This window comes from Micropterus salmoides, unplaced genomic scaffold (assembly GCF_014851395.1).
Source record: "Micropterus salmoides isolate LMB-PRFRI ecotype aquatic unplaced genomic scaffold, ASM1485139v1 Ms_hic_scaffold_8, whole genome shotgun sequence".
Taxonomy (NCBI): Eukaryota; Metazoa; Chordata; class Actinopteri; order Centrarchiformes; family Centrarchidae; genus Micropterus; species Micropterus salmoides.
The window spans coordinates 946,342-964,103 of NW_024044570.1; the positions used below are offsets into that span (position 1 = coordinate 946,342).

General features: G+C 48.7%; 2 protein-coding genes across 2 annotated transcripts; one reads left to right on the forward strand and one right to left on the reverse strand.

The window, feature by feature from the left end:
• The first annotated feature begins 918 nt into the window (after window positions 1-918).
• Window positions 919-6,262, forward strand: LOC119894068 (Fanconi anemia core complex-associated protein 24-like). The gene is made up of 2 exons (XM_038706569.1): window positions 919-1,127; window positions 5,521-6,262. The coding sequence occupies exons 1-2, from the start codon at window positions 945-947 to the stop codon at window positions 5,770-5,772; spliced, it is 435 nt and encodes a 144-aa protein (XP_038562497.1). The 5' UTR covers window positions 919-944; the 3' UTR covers window positions 5,773-6,262.
• A 321-nt stretch (window positions 6,263-6,583) lies between these two features.
• On the reverse strand, window positions 6,584-17,412 carry LOC119894053 (zinc finger protein RFP-like). The gene is made up of 2 exons (XM_038706549.1): window positions 17,347-17,412; window positions 6,584-8,256 (listed from the first exon to the last, which is right to left on the reverse strand). Exon 2 carries the CDS (start codon window positions 8,245-8,247, stop codon window positions 6,604-6,606), a length of 1,644 nt encoding a protein of 547 aa, XP_038562477.1. The 5' UTR covers window positions 8,248-8,256; window positions 17,347-17,412; the 3' UTR covers window positions 6,584-6,603.
• Between the last annotated feature and the right edge of the window lie 350 nt (window positions 17,413-17,762).

The following is a 17,762-nucleotide window of genomic DNA, read 5'->3' on the forward strand; positions in this document are numbered from 1 at the left end:
TCCCCCCCCCCCCCTATTGGCTACTGGGGTTCTTGCCTGCCTGTTGCTGGGGTCGGTGTGGCACAGTCGTGGGTCCTACTCTCACTAACAACTACATTCTAACAGGCTTATGCGCAACACAGTACACATACAGACACACACAGTCTCACACATAGACAAACAAATGTAGGTTGTCCCTGGTAGAATTATTCCTGATGCTTTTCTTTCAGTTACTTATTTAAATTAATTATTATTCCAGCTCGTGGCTGTGCTGTGTTGCTTATCTATTGTGCGTGACTGTTTCTTGTTTTCATTTTTCTCTTAGTTGTCTTACTATGTCAGCTGTTTATTGCTGCTGTTCGGCTGGTTGTCTTTTACTATTATTATTTTTTATTGTTTGTTTTTGTTTGTGTTTGTTTGTTGTTGTTTTCTCCTCCCCAAGCCCCCCTCTCTGTTCTATTGCAGGTTTGGTTGCTTTCTGCAATTGGTGTTTCCCCTGCTTTCCCTGTTGTCCCCACCTTCCATCCCCCTTCTCTTGCAGGTCTTGTCCTTTCTCTGTGCTGTTCTGTTTGTGCCCCCCATCCCCGTGTCTGCCCCCTGTCCGGCCCGCTGACAAATCAATGACAAAGGAGTATTAATACTCTGTTAAAGTAAAAAAAAAAATCCTTAGTCGCTGCCCTACACCTTTGTTACATGTGTGTAGTTGGCTACGCTCAAAATCAATATTAAAGTGTGATGTAGTTCTTCCGGTGACTCCTGCAGCGTGCACTTGACATTATTTAATGTGTTTGATGAAGCCTCTACTATGTGCTGTTTTTTATAAGTCTGTCACATTTAAAATGCAAACTGTCACAGCAGATTGAAGAACGGCGTGTTCTCGGCTTCATCTTTACTCAAACGTTAGGAATTTTACAGTCTCAGTGTGAAGAAAATGCTAAAAGCTCCTGTGTGCTGCTGTGTCTGATATGAACTCTGTCTGTCCTGTTTTAAAGGGCAGCAGTAGTTTCCAGGAGCTGGTGCTGGTGGAGAACACCAGACTCAGTGAGCAGTACTTCTCTGCTGTGCAGAAGTTTGTGGTGTTTGACCTCGGCCTGACTCTACTGCCGGTCAGCGGGCAGACTGAGGCCTCGCAGCTCATTGCTCAGATCGTAAGTAGTGAAGACAAAACAACAGAGCTGCAAGAAATCCCATCCAGCAAGGGATTGAGTTGGCCAATCAAATCCATGCAACCACACATTCCTGGCAAGACACTGCTGCAGGAACCTGAAGGCTCGACCCTGGGTCTTTATCTAACCAGGAAGGTTTGGATTTGATGCTAATGCAGATACACTTTGGCTCACATGGACACCAAGTCTTTATTTGAACGTTCACTTGACACCAGCTGGTGAAACATGACCAGCTGTGAGACTAGAAATGGGACGTGTGTGTGTGAAAGAGTAATTTAGAAAGTCAGCAGATATTTTCCACATTGTGAATAAAAACTAAATACATTAGCATGTTTATATACTGTATACAGAAAGCATGATGGTGCAGTCAGTGGTTTGTCTGTTAGTAGACTGATACGTGTGGTCAGACGGGTTTTGCACTTTGTTTTTAAGGAGGACGTCAGAGGGCAGCAGTGAAATGAAGGACTGAAAACAAACAGTCCATTTTGCTGTGACATGTAGATTACATAAACTGACCATCAGCATCCAGCTATATAATGACAAGATGCAGAAAAAAGGTTAAATACACGTCCTTATGAGGAAAGCTGTTGTGTATTTATTTCATGCTGTGAGGAGCAACATTCGTCGTCTGCAGTTGCAGTCTGCCAGTATGCAACACTTCTTATAGAAACAATGATCAGACAAAAGTTTTGGATTTGGCAGCCAGACATTTAAGGAACATGCAAAAGTTTCTTATCTCTGATTATTTAACAGTCTTGAGGGCAAGTAATGCAGTCAGTAGAATAAATTAGACGACAGTAGATAAAATCAATCAGAGCTGTAAAATTAGTGTGTTGTAGTAAAAAAAGAAAAACAAATATTGAAAAATTTGACAAATCAACAATGTATCAGAAATAAAGATACATTTATTACATTAAATGTAGGAATCAAATGTTTGTTTTACTCAGTTTGATTGACAGGAGAGATGATCAGAGGGGCAGAGTTTTTACCACCATATTTAAGACCAGGATTAAAGTATGGGTAGAGTTTCTCAGTGAAGCGGCAGCCAGTAAAGGAGTAGATAAGAGCTGCAGCATCAACGTCATAAAAGGAGACCAGACCCTCCTCAAAAATCCACAAACACCCCCACCTTCTCAGGCTGAGACTTCAGAGAGAGACGGACTGGAGGGTCATCAAGAGCGTAGTACTCATTTTCAATCCTCAAACATGTCCAGTAACCATCCTGAGGACTCCTTGTGATTTGTCCCTTCCTGTTGATCGACTCTCTGGCCACTCCTAAATCCCACTCAGTCTTCCCTTTAACCTGAACCTCGTAGTAAAATCTTCCTGAAGAGAAACTCTGCTTTGCTAAGACAATAGCAGAAGGAAAAAATCTCTCTGGATTGTCTGGGAGATTCTTCCTTACATCACCAAGTTTAACTTGTTTTCCATCATCAGTCAGGATGAGCCAGGGATTTGCTGTATCAGGATCGAGGGTCACATCCACTGCATACTGCTGGACCCTCTTCATCTCGGCCTCCAGCAGCTTCTTCATCTGTTCACTGAGCGTCTCCTCCAGCTGATTCACAGCTCTCCTCACAGTCCCCTCATATGAAGGTGGACGGACGCTGACTTCTGTCCAGTCCTTGGTGGGTGGAGCAGAGCTTCTCTTCTTCAGCTCAGAGATTTCCTGTTCCAGCTCTTTGATGAAGCCTTCAGCCTGTTTCTCTGTCTTTTCTCTGCTTCTCTTTGATCGTGTAGATGAGCTCGGCCTGGCTTCTCTCAACAGACTCCTTCAGAGCGCTGAAGACCTGAACACCACCTGCTATCTCTCTGTCTGCATCTTCCTTACTGAGCTCCACTGAGCGTTTGATCTCCTGAATCCTCAGTCGTCTCTTCAGGATTTCAACGCCTTCTTCTTTCAGAGGAACAGCCTCCTCTGTCTTGGAGTCTAAAACCATCCAGAGCATGAAGACACACATCAGACCCCCAGGCAGAACTTAAGGGCCTTCAGTTTGGTGCTGCTGCTGCTGGCTTTCTGTTGAGCTGACTGTCTGAACTGAGCAGCCATCTCAGAGATGAAAGTGTTGACCTGCAGCTCAGGTTTTGTGTTGAAAACCTCTTTACAGTTGGGACACTGACACGGGACATTTGTATTCCAGTGTTCAGTGATGCAGGTTTTACAGAAGTTGTGTCCACATGGTGTGCTGACTGGATCAGTGAACACATCCAGACAGATGGAGCACAGAAACTGATCTTCAGTCAGTAGACAGCTGGCAGCAGACATATCCACACTCTGAGGACAAAAGTGAAAATGAGATTTATTTGAAAACTCGAATTGCCATCACAACACAAAACAGCAATTTTGCATGTATATGATACTCTACAGTTTGCAATAGCGCTCCAGCACAAAGGAGGCTAACGGGCTCACGGCCGATGTGCACAGCTGTAGGGTTAGCCGGTCGACATGCATATATTTACTGACTTAGGTTTAGGCACTAACTTATGCGATGGTTAGGGTAAATTGCCTCGGGGGGTTGTCAAGTCCTTAAACTCCTTTAGTTTTGTATTTATTACCAAAGCATTTATCTGTAATACAGTTAAAATAGGGAAAATGTGAAAGGTTGCGTTGCAGGTTAATTTAAGGTGTTCGCCCCTAAATTTTCTGCCTAAAATATTCAGTTAGGGGCCACAGTGCTCCTAGTATAAACAGTTAGTCTGGAGCCCTGAAAGCTGAAGTGTTTTCTTGTTTGTTTCTTTTTTTTTTTGTCCTGCCCAGCAGTCTGGTATAAAGTTTGGTGAGCTGGATACCATGTTGTGCCAGACAGATTTTACTTTAACAAGAGAGTATTAATATACTCCATTGTCATTGATTTGTCAGCGGGCCGGACAGGGGGGCAGACACGGGGATGGGGGGGCACAAACAGAACAGCACAGAGAAAGGACAAGACCTGCAAGAGAAGGGGGATGGAAGGTGGGGACAACAGGGAAAAGCAGTGGGAAACACCAATTGCAGAAAGCAACCAAACCTGCAATAGAACAGAGAGGGGGCTTGGGGAGGAGAAAAACAACAACAAACACAAACAAACACAAACAATAAAAATAATAATAATAGTAAAAGACAACCAGCAGCAATAAACAGCTGACATAGTAAGACAACTAAGAGAAAAATGAAAACAAGAAACAGTCACGCACAATAGATAAGCAACACAGCACAGCCACGAGAGCTGGAATAATAATTAATTTAAATAAGTAACTGAAAGAAAAGCATCAGGAATAATTCTACCAGGGACAACCTACATTTGTTTGTGTCTGTGTGCGTGTGTGTACATGTGTGTGCGCATAAGCCTGTTAAAGAATGTAGTTGTTAGTGAGAGTAGGACGCCACGACTGTAACAGGCAGGCAAGAACCCCAGTAGCCAATAGGGGGGGAGAGAAAAAAATGACTCCCAGATGCACCGCGAAGTGTTTTCTTAATGTTGTTTGTTGAAACGCAGTAAATAATATCAGCTGTACTCACCAGTGTTCCTCAGAGACTCTGCTGTGTTGTTAAGTCAGCTGAACTTTCTTTCATGAGAAACAGAGACTCTTCTGTACTGCAGGTCTGCTGACACACAGACGAATGTTAAGTTTCATTTGAGAAAAACGCTCATGCTTTTCCAGTGCTGCTCCGCCTCTTCCTGCTCTACAGGTGAGGTTTTGTTGGCCTTCAGATTTGAGCTGATTACGACCTTCTTTTGGCACAAGGTAAGGGGCGGCGCCAGAGGGTGTATTTGCTATAGCAACACCAAGATTTGGCCTAGCAACTGCTAAGCAACCCCAAGGGTTTTTTTTTTATGAAACCAAAAAGATATTGCAGAAAAACACAGAAATATGCTTATTTAAAAAATCTGTGTATGGTTCTTTCTTTCATTATTCCGTTTTAAAACTTACTTGCTGCTGTGAAAGCTGTTATGCATATTAGGCAAAGCCTTAATGCTGTCTGAAACTCTTTTTTAGATTTGAAAAACTATTTTATTTGCGAAAATGAAAAAAAGGGCAATGCTTTTTCTCCACATGCAGACCACATTAGACCAGGTCCAGATCCAAAACCACTATACCTAGAGCTCTCAAATCGGGACTATATTATTCCTCACAGGTCTGCATGTGGAGAAAAAGCTGTGAAATTGCCCTTTTTTCTTTTTTCACAAATAAAATAAAGTTTTTTCAAATCTAAAAAAGTGTTTCAGACAGCGTTAAGGCTGTGTAAACAGTGATAAACCATCCACGTGACCCGAGTCTGTTTTAGTTTAAGAGAGTCGAACACAGAAGGGGTCAAACTGAGCCGTCTGGCCTGAAGCTCTCGTAGCAGTAGACTTTGTTGTCTGATTTTCCAACCTGCTCTGATCGTCCCCAGGTTCACGGGGAGGGCCGAGAGAACCCCTTCAGGAGGAGGACTTCATCTCGGCTGTTGGACCCGCTGGTCCCGGCTCTGGTCCAGCAGGTCCCCGGGGTCGGCAGGGTCAAAGCTCTGGCCCTGCTGCGGCACTTCTCCAGCATCCGGCAGCTCTGCAACGCGGCCCCTGCTGAGCTGGAGCCCATCGTGGGTCAGGCTGCAGCTCAGCAAATCCACAGCTTCTTCCACAAAGACACTGCTGCAGGAACCTGAAGGCTCGACCCTGGGTCTTTATCTAACCAGGAAGGTTTGGATTCGATGCTAGTGCAGATACACTTTGGCTCACATGGACACCAAGTCTTTATTTGAACGTTCACTTGACACCAGCTGGTGAAACATGACCAGCTGTGAGACTAGAAATGGGACGTGTGTGTGTGAAAGAGTAATTTAGAAAGTCAGCAGATATTTTCCACATTATGTGAATAAAAACTAAATACATTAGCATGTTTATATACTGTATACAGAAAGCAGTGATGGTGCAGTCAGTGGTTTGTCTGTTAGTAGACTGATACGTGTGGTCAGACGGGTTTTGCACTTTGTTTTTAAGGAGGACGTCAGAGGGCAGCAGTGAAATGAAGGACTGAAAACAAACAGTCCAGTTTGCTGTAACATGTAAATTACATAAACTGACCATCAGCATCCAGCTATATAATGACAAGATGCAGAAAAAAGGTTAAATACACGTCCTTATGAGGAAAACTGTTGTATTTATTTCATGCTGTGAAGAGCAACATTCGTCGTCTGCAGTTGCAGTCTGCCAGTATGCAACACTTCTTATAGAAACAATGATCAGACAAAAGTTTTGGATTTGGCAGCCAGACATTTAAGGAACATGCAAAAGATTCTTATCTCTGATTATTTAACAGTCTTGAGGGCAAGTAATGCAGTCAGTAGAATAAATTAGACGACAGTAGATAAAATCAATCAGAGCTGTAAAATTAGTGTGTTGTAGTAAAAAAAGAAAAACAAATTTGACAAATCAACAATGTATCAGAAATAAAAGATACATTTATTACATTAAATGTAGGAAATCAAATGTTTGTTTTACTCAGTGTGATTGACAGGAGAGATGATCAGAGGGGCAGAGTTTTTACCACCATATTTAAGACCAGGATTAAAGTATGGGTAGAGTTTCTCAGTGAAGCGGCAGCCAGTAAAGGAGTAGATAAGAGCTGCAGCATCAACGTCATAAAAGGAGACCAGACCCTCCTCATAATCCACAAACACCCCCACCTTCTCAGGCCGAGACTTCAGAGAGAGACGGACTGGAGGGTCATCAAGAGCGTAGTACTCATTTTCAATCCTCAAACATATCGTCCAGTAACCATCCTGAGGACTCCTTGTGATTTGTCCCTTCCTGTTGATCGACTCTCTGGCCACTCCTAAACCCCACTCAGTCTTCCCTTTAACCTGAACCTCGTAGTAAAATCTTCCTGAAGAGAAACTCTGCTTTGCTAAGACAATAGCAGAAGGAAAAAATCTCTCTGGATTGTCTGGGAGATTCTTCCTTACATCAGCATGTTTAACTTGTTTTCCATCATCAGACAGAATGAGCCAGGGATTTGCTGTATCAGGATCGAGGGTCACATCCACTGCATACTGCTGGACCCTCTTCATCTCGGCCTCCAGCAGCTTCTTCATCTGTTCACTGAGCGTCTCCTCCAGCTGATTCACAGCTCTCCTCACAGTCCCCTCATATGAAGGTGGACGGACGCTGACTTCTGTCCAGTCCTTGGTGGGTGGAGCAGCGTTCAGGGACGGGAGGCTTTGGAGGAGGTGGAGGTGGTCTTCAGAGCGTGAGAGCTGCTCCACCTCAGAGCTTCTCTTCTTCAGCTCAGAGATTTCCTGTTCCAGCTCTTTGATGAAGCCTTCAGCCTGTTTCTCTGTCTCTCTCTGCTTCTCTTTGATCGTGTCGATGAGCTCGGCCTGGCTTCTCTCAACAGACTCCTTCAGAGCGCTGAAGACCTGAACACCACCTGCTATCTCTCTGTCTGCATCTTCCTTACTGAGCTCCACTGAGCGTTTGATCTCCTCAATCTTCAGTCGTCTCTTCTGGATCGTCTGCTGAGTTTCAGCCTCTGTCTTCCCCAGCTCGGCCTTCTTTCCTTCATATTCTTCTTTCAGAGGAACAACATCATGTGTCTTGTGGTCTGAAACAGAGCAGAGCATGCAGACACACATCTGGTCGGTCTTACAGAACAGCTCCAGCAGTTTATCGTGCTTCGTACACATCCTGCCTTCCAGGTTCTCCACAGGGTCGATCAGCTGATGTCTTTTCAGGCCTGCCATTGTCAGATGAGGCTCCAGGTGAGTCTCACAGTAGGAGACCAGACAAACCAGGCAGGACTTCAGGGCCTTCAGTTTGGTTCCAGTGCAGACGTCACAGGGAACTTCTCCTGGTTTGGCAGCTTGTTGCTCTGAGCTGCTGCTGCTGGCTTTCTGTTGAGCTGACTGTCTGAACTGAGCAGCCATCTCAGAGATGAAAGTGTTGACCTGCAGCTCAGGTTTTGTGTTGAAAACCTCTTTACAGTTGGGACACTGACACGGGACATTTGTATTCCAGTGTTCAGTGATGCAGGTTTTACAGAAGTTGTGTCCACATGGTGTGCTGACTGGATCAGTGAACACATCCAGACAGATGGAGCACAGAAACTGATCTTCAGTCAGTAGACAGCTGGCAGCAGACATATCCACACTCTGAGGACAAAAGTGAAAATGAGATTATTTGAAAACTCGAATTGCCATCACAACACAAAACAGCAATTTGCATGTATATGATACTCTACAGTTTGCAATAGCGCTCCAGCACAAAGGAGGCTAACGGGCTCACGGCCGATGTGCACAGCTGTAGGGTTAGCCGGTCGACATGCATATATTTACTGACTTAGGTTTAGGCACTAACTTATGCGATGGTTAGGGTAAATTGCCTCGGGGGGTTGTCAAGTCCTTAAACTCCTTTAGTTTTGTATTTATTACCAAAGCATTTATCTGTAATACAGTTAAAATAGGGAAAATGTGAAAGGTTGCGTTGCAGGTTAATTTAAGGTGTTCGCCCCTAAATTTTCTGCCTAAAATATTCAGTTAGGGGCCACAGTGCTCCTAGTATAAACAGTTAGTCTGGAGCCCTGAAAGCTGAAGTGTTTTCTTGTTTGTTTCTTTTTTTTTTTGTCCTGCCCAGCAGTCTGGTATAAAGTTTGGTGAGCTGGATACCATGTTGTGCCAGACAGATTTTACTTTAACAAGAGAGTATTAATATACTCCATTGTCATTGATTTGTCAGCGGGCCGGACAGGGGGCAGACACGGGGATGGGGGGGCACAAACAGAACAGCACAGAGAAAGGACAAGACCTGCAAGAGAAGGGGGATGGAAGGTGGGGACAACAGGGAAAAGCAGTGGGAAACACCAATTGCAGAAAGCAACCAAACCTGCAATAGAACAGAGAGGGGGGCTTGGGGAGGAGAAAAACAACAACAAACAATAAAAATAATAATAATAGTAAAAGACAACCAGCCGAACAGCAGCAATAAACAGCTGACATAGTAAGACAACTAAGAGAAAATTAAAACAAGAAACAGTCACGCACAATAAATAAGCAACACAGCACAGCCACGAGAGCTGGAATAATAATTAATTTAAATAAGTAACTGAAAGAAAAGCATCAGGAATAATTCTACCAGGGACAACCTACATTTGTTTGTGTCTGTGTGCGTGTGTGTACATGTGTGTGCGCATTAGCCCTTTTAAAGAATGTACGAACTATATTATTCCTCACAGGTCTGCATGTGGAGAAAAAGCTGTGAAATTGCCCTTTTTTCTTTTTTCACAAATAAAATAAAGTTTTTTCAAATCTAAAAAAGTGTTTCAGACAGCGTTAAGGCTTTGCCTAAAATGCGTAACAGCTTTCACAGCAGCAAGAGGGGCAAAAAACAGAGAATCGGTCGCGAAGAAAGAAAGTTAACTTTCACTTAGGTTTCCCTTAAGTTTCCCCTTAACTGCCGAATCGGAAGCTGACTTCAGCGTCGTCTGCCCGAGGCATTTAAATTCCAGCAGTCTCGCAGAAAATACGGAAGAGAGGCCTCCGCTGCCCATCAGTAGACCTCCGCTGCCCATCAGTAGACCTCCGCTCCCCGGCAGTAGACCTCCGCTGCCCGGCAGTAGACCTCCGCTGCCCATCAGTAGACCTCCGCTCCCCGGCAGTAGACCTCCGCTGCCCGGCAGTAGACCTCCGCTGCCCGGCAGTAGACCTCCGCTGCCCACAGTAGACCTCCGCTGCCCGGCAGTAGACCTCCGCTGCCCATCAGTAGACCTCCGCTCCCCGGCAGTAGACCTCCGCTGCCCATCAGTAGACCTCCGCTCCCCGGCAGTAGACCTCCGCTGCCCGGCAGTAGACCTCCGCTGCCCGGCAGTAGACCTCCGCTGCCCATCAGTAGACCTCCGCTCCCCGGCAGTAGACCTCCGCTGCCCATCAGTAGACCTCCGCTGCCCATCAGTAGACCTCCGCTCCCCGGCAGTAGACCTCCGCTGCCCATCAGTAGACCTCCGCTCCCCGGCAGTAGACCTCCGCTGCCCGGCAGTAGACCTCCGCTGCCCATCAGTAGACCTCCGCTGCCCACAGTAGACCTCCGCTGCCCATCAGTAGACCTCCGCTGCCCATCAGTAGACCTCCGCTCCCCGGCAGTAGACCTCCGCTGCCCATCAGTAGACCTCCGCTCCCCGGCAGTAGACCTCCGCTGCCCACAGTAGACCTCCGCTGCCCACAGTAGACCTCCGCTCCCCGGCAGTAGACCTCCGCTGCCCATCAGTAGACCTCCGCTGCCCACAGTAGACCTCCGCTCCCCGGCAGTAGACCTCCGCTGCCCATCAGTAGACCTCCGCTCCCCGGCAGTAGACCTCCGCTGCCCGGCAGTAGACCTCCGCTGCCCATCAGTAGACCTCCGCTGCCCACAGTAGACCTCCGCTGCCCATCAGTAGACCTCCGCTGCCCATCAGTAGACCTCCGCTGCCCACAGTAGACCTCCGCTGCCCATCAGTAGACCTCCGCTCCCCGGCAGTAGACCTCCGCTGCCCACAGTAGACCTCCGCTGCCCGGCAGTAGACCTCCGCTGCCCACAGTAGACCTCCGCTGCCCATCAGTAGACCTCCGCTCCCCGGCAGTAGACCTCCGCTGCCCATCAGTAGACCTCCGCTGCCCACAGTAGACCTCCGCTGCCCATCAGTAGACCTCCGCTCCCCGGCAGTAGACCTCCGCTGCCCATCAGTAGACCTCCGCTCCCCGGCAGTAGACCTCCGCTGCCCGGCAGTAGACCTCCGCTGCCCGGCAGTAGACCTCCGCTGCCCATCAGTAGACCTCCGCTGCCCATCAGTAGACCTCCGCTGCCCATCAGTAGACCTCCGCTGCCCGGCAGTAGACCTCCGCTGCCCACAGTAGACCTCCGCTGCCCATCAGTAGACCTCCGCTGCCCATCAGTAGACCTCCGCTGCCCATCAGTAGACCTCCGCTCCCCGGCAGTAGACCTCCGCTGCCCGGCAGTAGACCTCCGCTGCCCACAGTAGACCTCCACTGCCCATCAGTAGACCTCCGCTGCCCATCAGTAGACCTCCGCTGCCCATCAGTAGACCTCCGCTCCCCGGCAGTAGACCTCCGCTGCCCGGCAGTAGACCTCCGCTGCCCACAGTAGACCTCCGCTCCCCGGCAGTAGACCTCCACTGCCCATCAGTAGACCTCCGCTGCCCGGCAGTAGACCTCCGCTGCCCACAGTAGACCTCCGCTCCCCGGCAGTAGACCTCCACTGCCCATCAGTAGACCTCCGCTCCCCGGCAGTAGACCTCCGCTGCCCACAGTAGACCTCCGCTGCCCATCAGTAGACCTCCGCTGCCCATCAGTAGACCTCCGCTCCCCGGCAGTAGACCTCCGCTGCCCATCAGTAGACCTCCGCTCCCCGGCAGTAGACCTCCGCTGCCCACAGTAGACCTCCGCTGCCCACAGTAGACCTCCGCTCCCCGGCAGTAGACCTCCGCTGCCCATCAGTAGACCTCCGCTGCCCACAGTAGACCTCCGCTCCCCGGCAGTAGACCTCCGCTGCCCATCAGTAGACCTCCGCTCCCCGGCAGTAGACCTCCGCTGCCCGGCAGTAGACCTCCGCTGCCCATCAGTAGACCTCCGCTGCCCACAGTAGACCTCCGCTGCCCATCAGTAGACCTCCGCTGCCCATCAGTAGACCTCCGCTGCCCACAGTAGACCTCCGCTGCCCATCAGTAGACCTCCGCTCCCCGGCAGTAGACCTCCGCTGCCCACAGTAGACCTCCGCTGCCCGGCAGTAGACCTCCGCTGCCCACAGTAGACCTCCGCTGCCCATCAGTAGACCTCCGCTCCCCGGCAGTAGACCTCCGCTGCCCATCAGTAGACCTCCGCTGCCCACAGTAGACCTCCGCTGCCCACAGTAGACCTCCGCTGCCCACAGTAGACCTCCGCTCCCCGGCAGTAGACCTCCGCTGCCCATCAGTAGACCTCCGCTGCCCACAGTAGACCTCCGCTCCCCGGCAGTAGACCTCCGCTGCCCATCAGTAGACCTCCGCTCCCCGGCAGTAGACCTCCGCTGCCCGGCAGTAGACCTCCGCTGCCCATCAGTAGACCTCCGCTGCCCACAGTAGACCTCCGCTGCCCATCAGTAGACCTCCGCTGCCCATCAGTAGACCTCCGCTGCCCACAGTAGACCTCCGCTGCCCATCAGTAGACCTCCGCTCCCCGGCAGTAGACCTCCGCTGCCCACAGTAGACCTCCGCTGCCCGGCAGTAGACCTCCGCTGCCCACAGTAGACCTCCGCTGCCCATCAGTAGACCTCCGCTCCCCGGCAGTAGACCTCCGCTGCCCATCAGTAGACCTCCGCTGCCCACAGTAGACCTCCGCTGCCCATCAGTAGACCTCCGCTCCCCGGCAGTAGACCTCCGCTGCCCATCAGTAGACCTCCGCTCCCCGGCAGTAGACCTCCGCTGCCCATCAGTAGACCTCCGCTCCCCGGCAGTAGACCTCCACTGCCCGGCAGTAGACCTCCGCTGCCCATCAGTAGACCTCCGCTGCCCGGCAGTAGACCTCCGCTGCCCACAGTAGACCTCCGCTGCCCATCAGTAGACCTCCGCTGCCCATCAGTAGACCTCCGCTCCCCGGCAGTAGACCTCCGCTGCCCGGCAGTAGACCTCCGCTGCCCACAGTAGACCTCCACTGCCCATCAGTAGACCTCCACTGCCCATCAGTAGACCTCCGCTGCCCATCAGTAGACCTCCGCTCCCCGGCAGTAGACCTCCGCTGCCCGGCAGTAGACCTCCGCTGCCCACAGTAGACCTCCGCTCCCCGGCAGTAGACCTCCACTGCCCATCAGTAGACCTCCGCTCCCCGGCAGTAGACCTCCACTGCCCATCAGTAGACCTCCGCTGCCCATCAGTAGACCTCCGCTCCCCGGCAGTAGACCTCCGCTGCCCGGCAGTAGACCTCCGCTGCCCACAGTAGACCTCTGCTGCCCGGCAGTAGACCTCCGCTGCCCGGCAGTAGACCTCCGCTGCCCACAGTAGACCTCCGCTGCCCATCAGTAGACCTCCGCTCCCCGGCAGTAGACCTCCGCTGCCCGGCAGTAGACCTCCGCTGCCCACAGTAGACCTCCGCTGCCCATCAGTAGACCTCCGCTCCCCGGCAGTAGACCTCCGCTGCCCACAGTAGACCTCCGCTGCCCGGCAGTAGACCTCCGCTGCCCACAGTAGACCTCCGCTGCCCATCAGTAGACCTCCGCTCCCCGGCAGTAGACCTCCGCTGCCCACAGTAGACCTCCGCTGCCCATCAGTAGACCTCTGCTGCCCTGCAGTAGACCTCTGCTGCCCACAGTAGACCTCCGCTGCCCATCAGTAGACCTCCGCTGCCCATCAGTAGACCTCCGCTCCCCGGCAGTAGACCTCCGCTGCCCACAGTAGACCTCCGCTGCCCGGCAGTAGACCTCCGCTGCCCACAGTAGACCTCCGCTGCCCATCAGTAGACCTCCGCTCCCCGGCAGTAGACCTCCGCTCCCCGGCAGTAGACCTCCGCTGCCCGGCAGTAGACCTCCGCTGCCCGGCAGTAGACCTCCGCTGCCCACAGTAGACCTCCGCTGCCCATCAGTAGACCTCCGCTGCCCATCAGTAGACCTCCGCTCCCCGGCAGTAGACCTCCGCTGCCCATCAGTAGACCTCCGCTGCCCACAGTAGACCTCCGCTGCCCGGCAGTAGACCTCCGCTGCCCACAGTAGACCTCCACTCAGACCATAATACAGTCCGTCTGAGACCCCCCTATAAGACTGTGTTAAAGAGCAGGAAACCATTAACTAAGACTGCATGGTCTAAAGACAGCATAGAGACACTGAAGGGCTCATTTCTCTGGACAGACTGGGACATTTTTCATGGTTTGGGTATCGATGAAGCCACTGACACTATTACAGAGTATATTAAATTCTGTGAGGAAGGTCATTACAATATATCCTAACAATAAGCCATACATCACCGGAGAGTTAAAGGACTGTATCAACCGGGAGAAAATGGCTTTTAGGAATCAGGACAGGATGGGGTTGAAAAAAAGTTCAAAGGGAGCTTAATCAGTCGTTAAGGGAGGCAAGAAGGAAACACGGGGATGTCACAGAACAGAATTTTGCTTCTATGGACTCTGGGTCTCCATGAAAGCTCTTACAAACATGACAACACATAGAAAGGCATAACATGTGATGAGCTGAGTAGAAGTTGTTCCCTTTAAAATCACTTTTCAGCAATGTATGCAAAAAGAAATCTGCAGAGCTAACCCCAGCGTGGTGCCCTGTGTTCCAGAGGTCTGCAGAGCCCCATCTGCTTCCTGCCCTCTGCGAAAAATATACTATTATTCCCATTCCAAAGAAACCCTGTCCTACAGACAACAGTGATTACAGACCGGTGGCTTTAACTTCTAGATCCACTCCAGTTTGCTTTTAGGCAGGGGACGAGTACAGACGATGCAGTTAACAGCATCGCCCACCTGACTCTTAAGCATCTGGAGGATCCCAAGGCCACGCACGCCTTTTGTTCATTGATTTTAGTTCAGCCTCATCTGCTCTTATAGAAAATGACTCAGATGGATGTTAATCCTTTTATTATTAAGTGGTTTTATTCTTTTTTGACAGATAACAGACCCTTTACACAGACGACTGCACCAATAGTCTCCCAGCCAACCTGTTTTTTAATGTTTCTGACGACGCCGCCATTCTCAGCCTGCTTCACCAGAACTCAGACCCGTCAGTGTACTTCACGGAGGTTAATAAAATTGTTCAGTGGTGTGACGAGAACTCTCACCATAACACTAAAAAAACTGAGGAGCTGGTGTTTGACCCTCGGTCGGTGGGGGATCAGACCCCACTGTCCATTCACAGAGAGGAGATCAAACAGGTCACTTCTTATAGGTACCTGGGTATCCACCTGGATAACCTCTTAAGCTGGAGTGACCATGTAGACTACGTGTCATCAGGTATGGGATGGCGGCGTGGTTCGGCAGTCTCTCCACACCGTCCAAATCAAAGTTGCAGCGCCTGGTACAGACTGCTATGATGGTGATGGGGAGGACTGAAAAGCTCTCCCTTCAGTCCATCTAAGAGCAGTCTGTACTCAGGCAGGCGTGGCGGGGACTGTTGGACCCGTCCCGCATCCTTCAATCTAAATACGTGCTCTTGCCTTCTGGCAGAAGGTACAGAATCCCAAAAACCAAATTCCACCGCTTTAAATATTCTTTCGTAAAATTTTAAATAGATCTGTACGCTGAGGCCTGGGAAGTGAGAAATAACTTTCTGCTTGTTTTATTTTATTTTATTATTTGTTTGTAGCCTACCTGTACGTCTTCAGCTGTTATTTGTATTTTACGTGTATTTATTGTCTGTAAGGGCAGCTGCTACTATGCACTTTTGAGTCCATGACAAATTTCCCCTACGGGACAATAAAGTATATTCTATTCTATTGTAAATAATGACGATAACAATATTGAGGTATGCTAATTAGCTCATTAAGTACATCATCAATGCACTAAATTATTGCATGAATGGCTAAACTTTACATTATTCCACAGGTTCCTAAAGAAACAATAAATACTTACACAGAAGAACTTGTTGGTTGAGAGGACTGTCAGGCTCCAACATGTGCTCCTCAGTGTACACTCAAACAGAGTCCTCATGTTATAAAATAATAACTTCAAAATAAAATGATCCACTTCAAAATAAGTCTCTTAGTCTGTTACATTATAATTTATCTGTCCCAAACACTTTACAGTCTGTCATCCATCACAGCAACTAATCCCTCTGCTCTTCTCCAGAGTGTTGCAGTTTTTCTCTCTCTGAAAGATTAGAAGGAGGAAAATAAGAGTTTCAGACTGAGATGGAGAATCTGATTGGGCCACAGTAGCAGATTAATGGGCTTCTCTCTGATTCTCTGTTTTTAAAAGTGCAATACTTTGTGACAGTAATGTGTTATTTATTTTAGAACGTGCTCTGAAAAAAAGCTCATCAGTGACATTAGACAGAGTTGTACCACTTAGACTCTGATCTCACTGAGCTGCAGCAGTCATGTAATCTGCTGCACTATCACACTGTGTGGTTATTTATTCAGAGCGCGTCCTCATGGCCACAGGCTGCAGTTTGTTCTGAACTCCACTAGATGGCGTCCTCGGGTGTCACTTATTCTCTACAAACTCATGATCTAAAGTCAGGTCTGAGAACAGCTGATGGTGTTTTTAATCACATGATTTGGTGTCATTAGAAAGGTCATCAGCGGTTTTTCACAAACTAATTGAATCAGACACAATAAAATTATTTAAATGAAAAAGAAAAACAAAAGGCTTTTGTCTCATTTATAAACTGCTTTTCAGTAATTTGTGCCAGTTTGCAACACTTCTTATAGAAACAATGAGCAGAAGGTAAGAGGTTTAGATTTTGGCAGCCAAACATTCAAGGAACGTCCAAATGCTTCTTATTTCTGAGGACATTGTTTTCTGATTATTTGTTGAAGGCAGGTAATGCAGTTATTAGAATAAATTAGACAATATTAGATCAAATCAATCAGAACGGTAAAATTGGTGTGTTGTAGTAGTAAGTAGCAACGAGACACATCAAAGAAACATTTACAGAAAAAAAAACACATTGATCAGATACTGAAAAATTTATTACATTAAATGTAGAAATCAGTGTGATTGACAGGAGAGACGATCAGAGGGGCAGAGTTTTTACCACCATCATTAAGACCAGGATTAAAGTATGGGTAGACTTTCTTAGTGAAGCAGCAGCCAGTAAAGGAGTAGATAAGAGCTGCAGCATCAACGTCATAAAAGGAGACCAGACCCTCCTCATAATCCACAAACACCCCCCACCTTCTCAGGCTGAGACTTCAGAGAGAGACGGACTGGAAGCTTTGTACTCATTTCTATTCAACACTAACCTCCAGTAACCATCCTGAATACTCAGTGTGATGTTTCCCTTCCTGTTGATCGACTCTCTGGCCACTCCTAAACCCCACTCAGTCTTCCCTTTAACCTGAACCTCGTAGTAAAATCTTCCTGAAGAGAAACTCTGCTTTGCTAAGACAATAACAAAATAATCAAATCTCTCTGGATTGTCTGAGAGATTCTTCTTTACATCAAACATGTTTAACTTGTTTTCCATCATCAGACAGGATGAGGTAGGGATGTGCTGTATCAGGATCGAGAGTCACATCCACTGCATACTGCTGGACCCTCTTCAGCTTTGTAGGGCCGTGTACTCACCAGGGTTTGGCAGAGATTCTGCTGTTTTGTTGAGAAAAGTTGAATGTTTCTTTAGAGACAAACTGAGAGACTTGTCTCGACCGCAGCTCTGCTGACACTCAGACTAACTTTGACTTGAGGAAATGTGACGTTGCAGCTCTCCTCTGTCACTGTTGCTCCTCCTCTCAGTGCAGCTCTGAAGTCAGGTTTTATCCTCCTTGAGAAATACCTTGACACAGCTTTGGAACAAGATGAGTTTATACTTTTTGTTTCTTCCTTTTTTTTGTTTCTAGGAGCAGGAGCCCGTTGGCTGACCAGCGCTGTCCGGGTCTCTCTCCAGACCTGCCGACACCAGCACTGGCCAGAACTGAGTGGACTGCCACCTCCTTCTCCTGGTCAGGGAAAAAAGGGGGATTATATTCAAGCATGGCCATGAA

What these genes read in the sequence shown, in the direction of transcription:
- LOC119894068 (XM_038706569.1), top strand. Translation starts at nt 945, where the DNA reads ATGAACTCTGTCTGTCCTGTTTTAAAGGGCAGCAGTAGTTTCCAGGAG. An exon ending in CGCAGCTCATTGCTCAGATC is followed by an intron (nt 1,128 to 5,520) that starts GTAAGTAGTGAA and finishes GATCGTCCCCAG; the next exon opens with GTTCACGGGGAGGGCCGAGA.
- LOC119894053 (XM_038706549.1), bottom strand. Translation starts at nt 8,247, where the DNA reads ATGTCTGCTGCCAGCTGTCTACTGACTGAAGATCAGTTTCTGTGCTCC.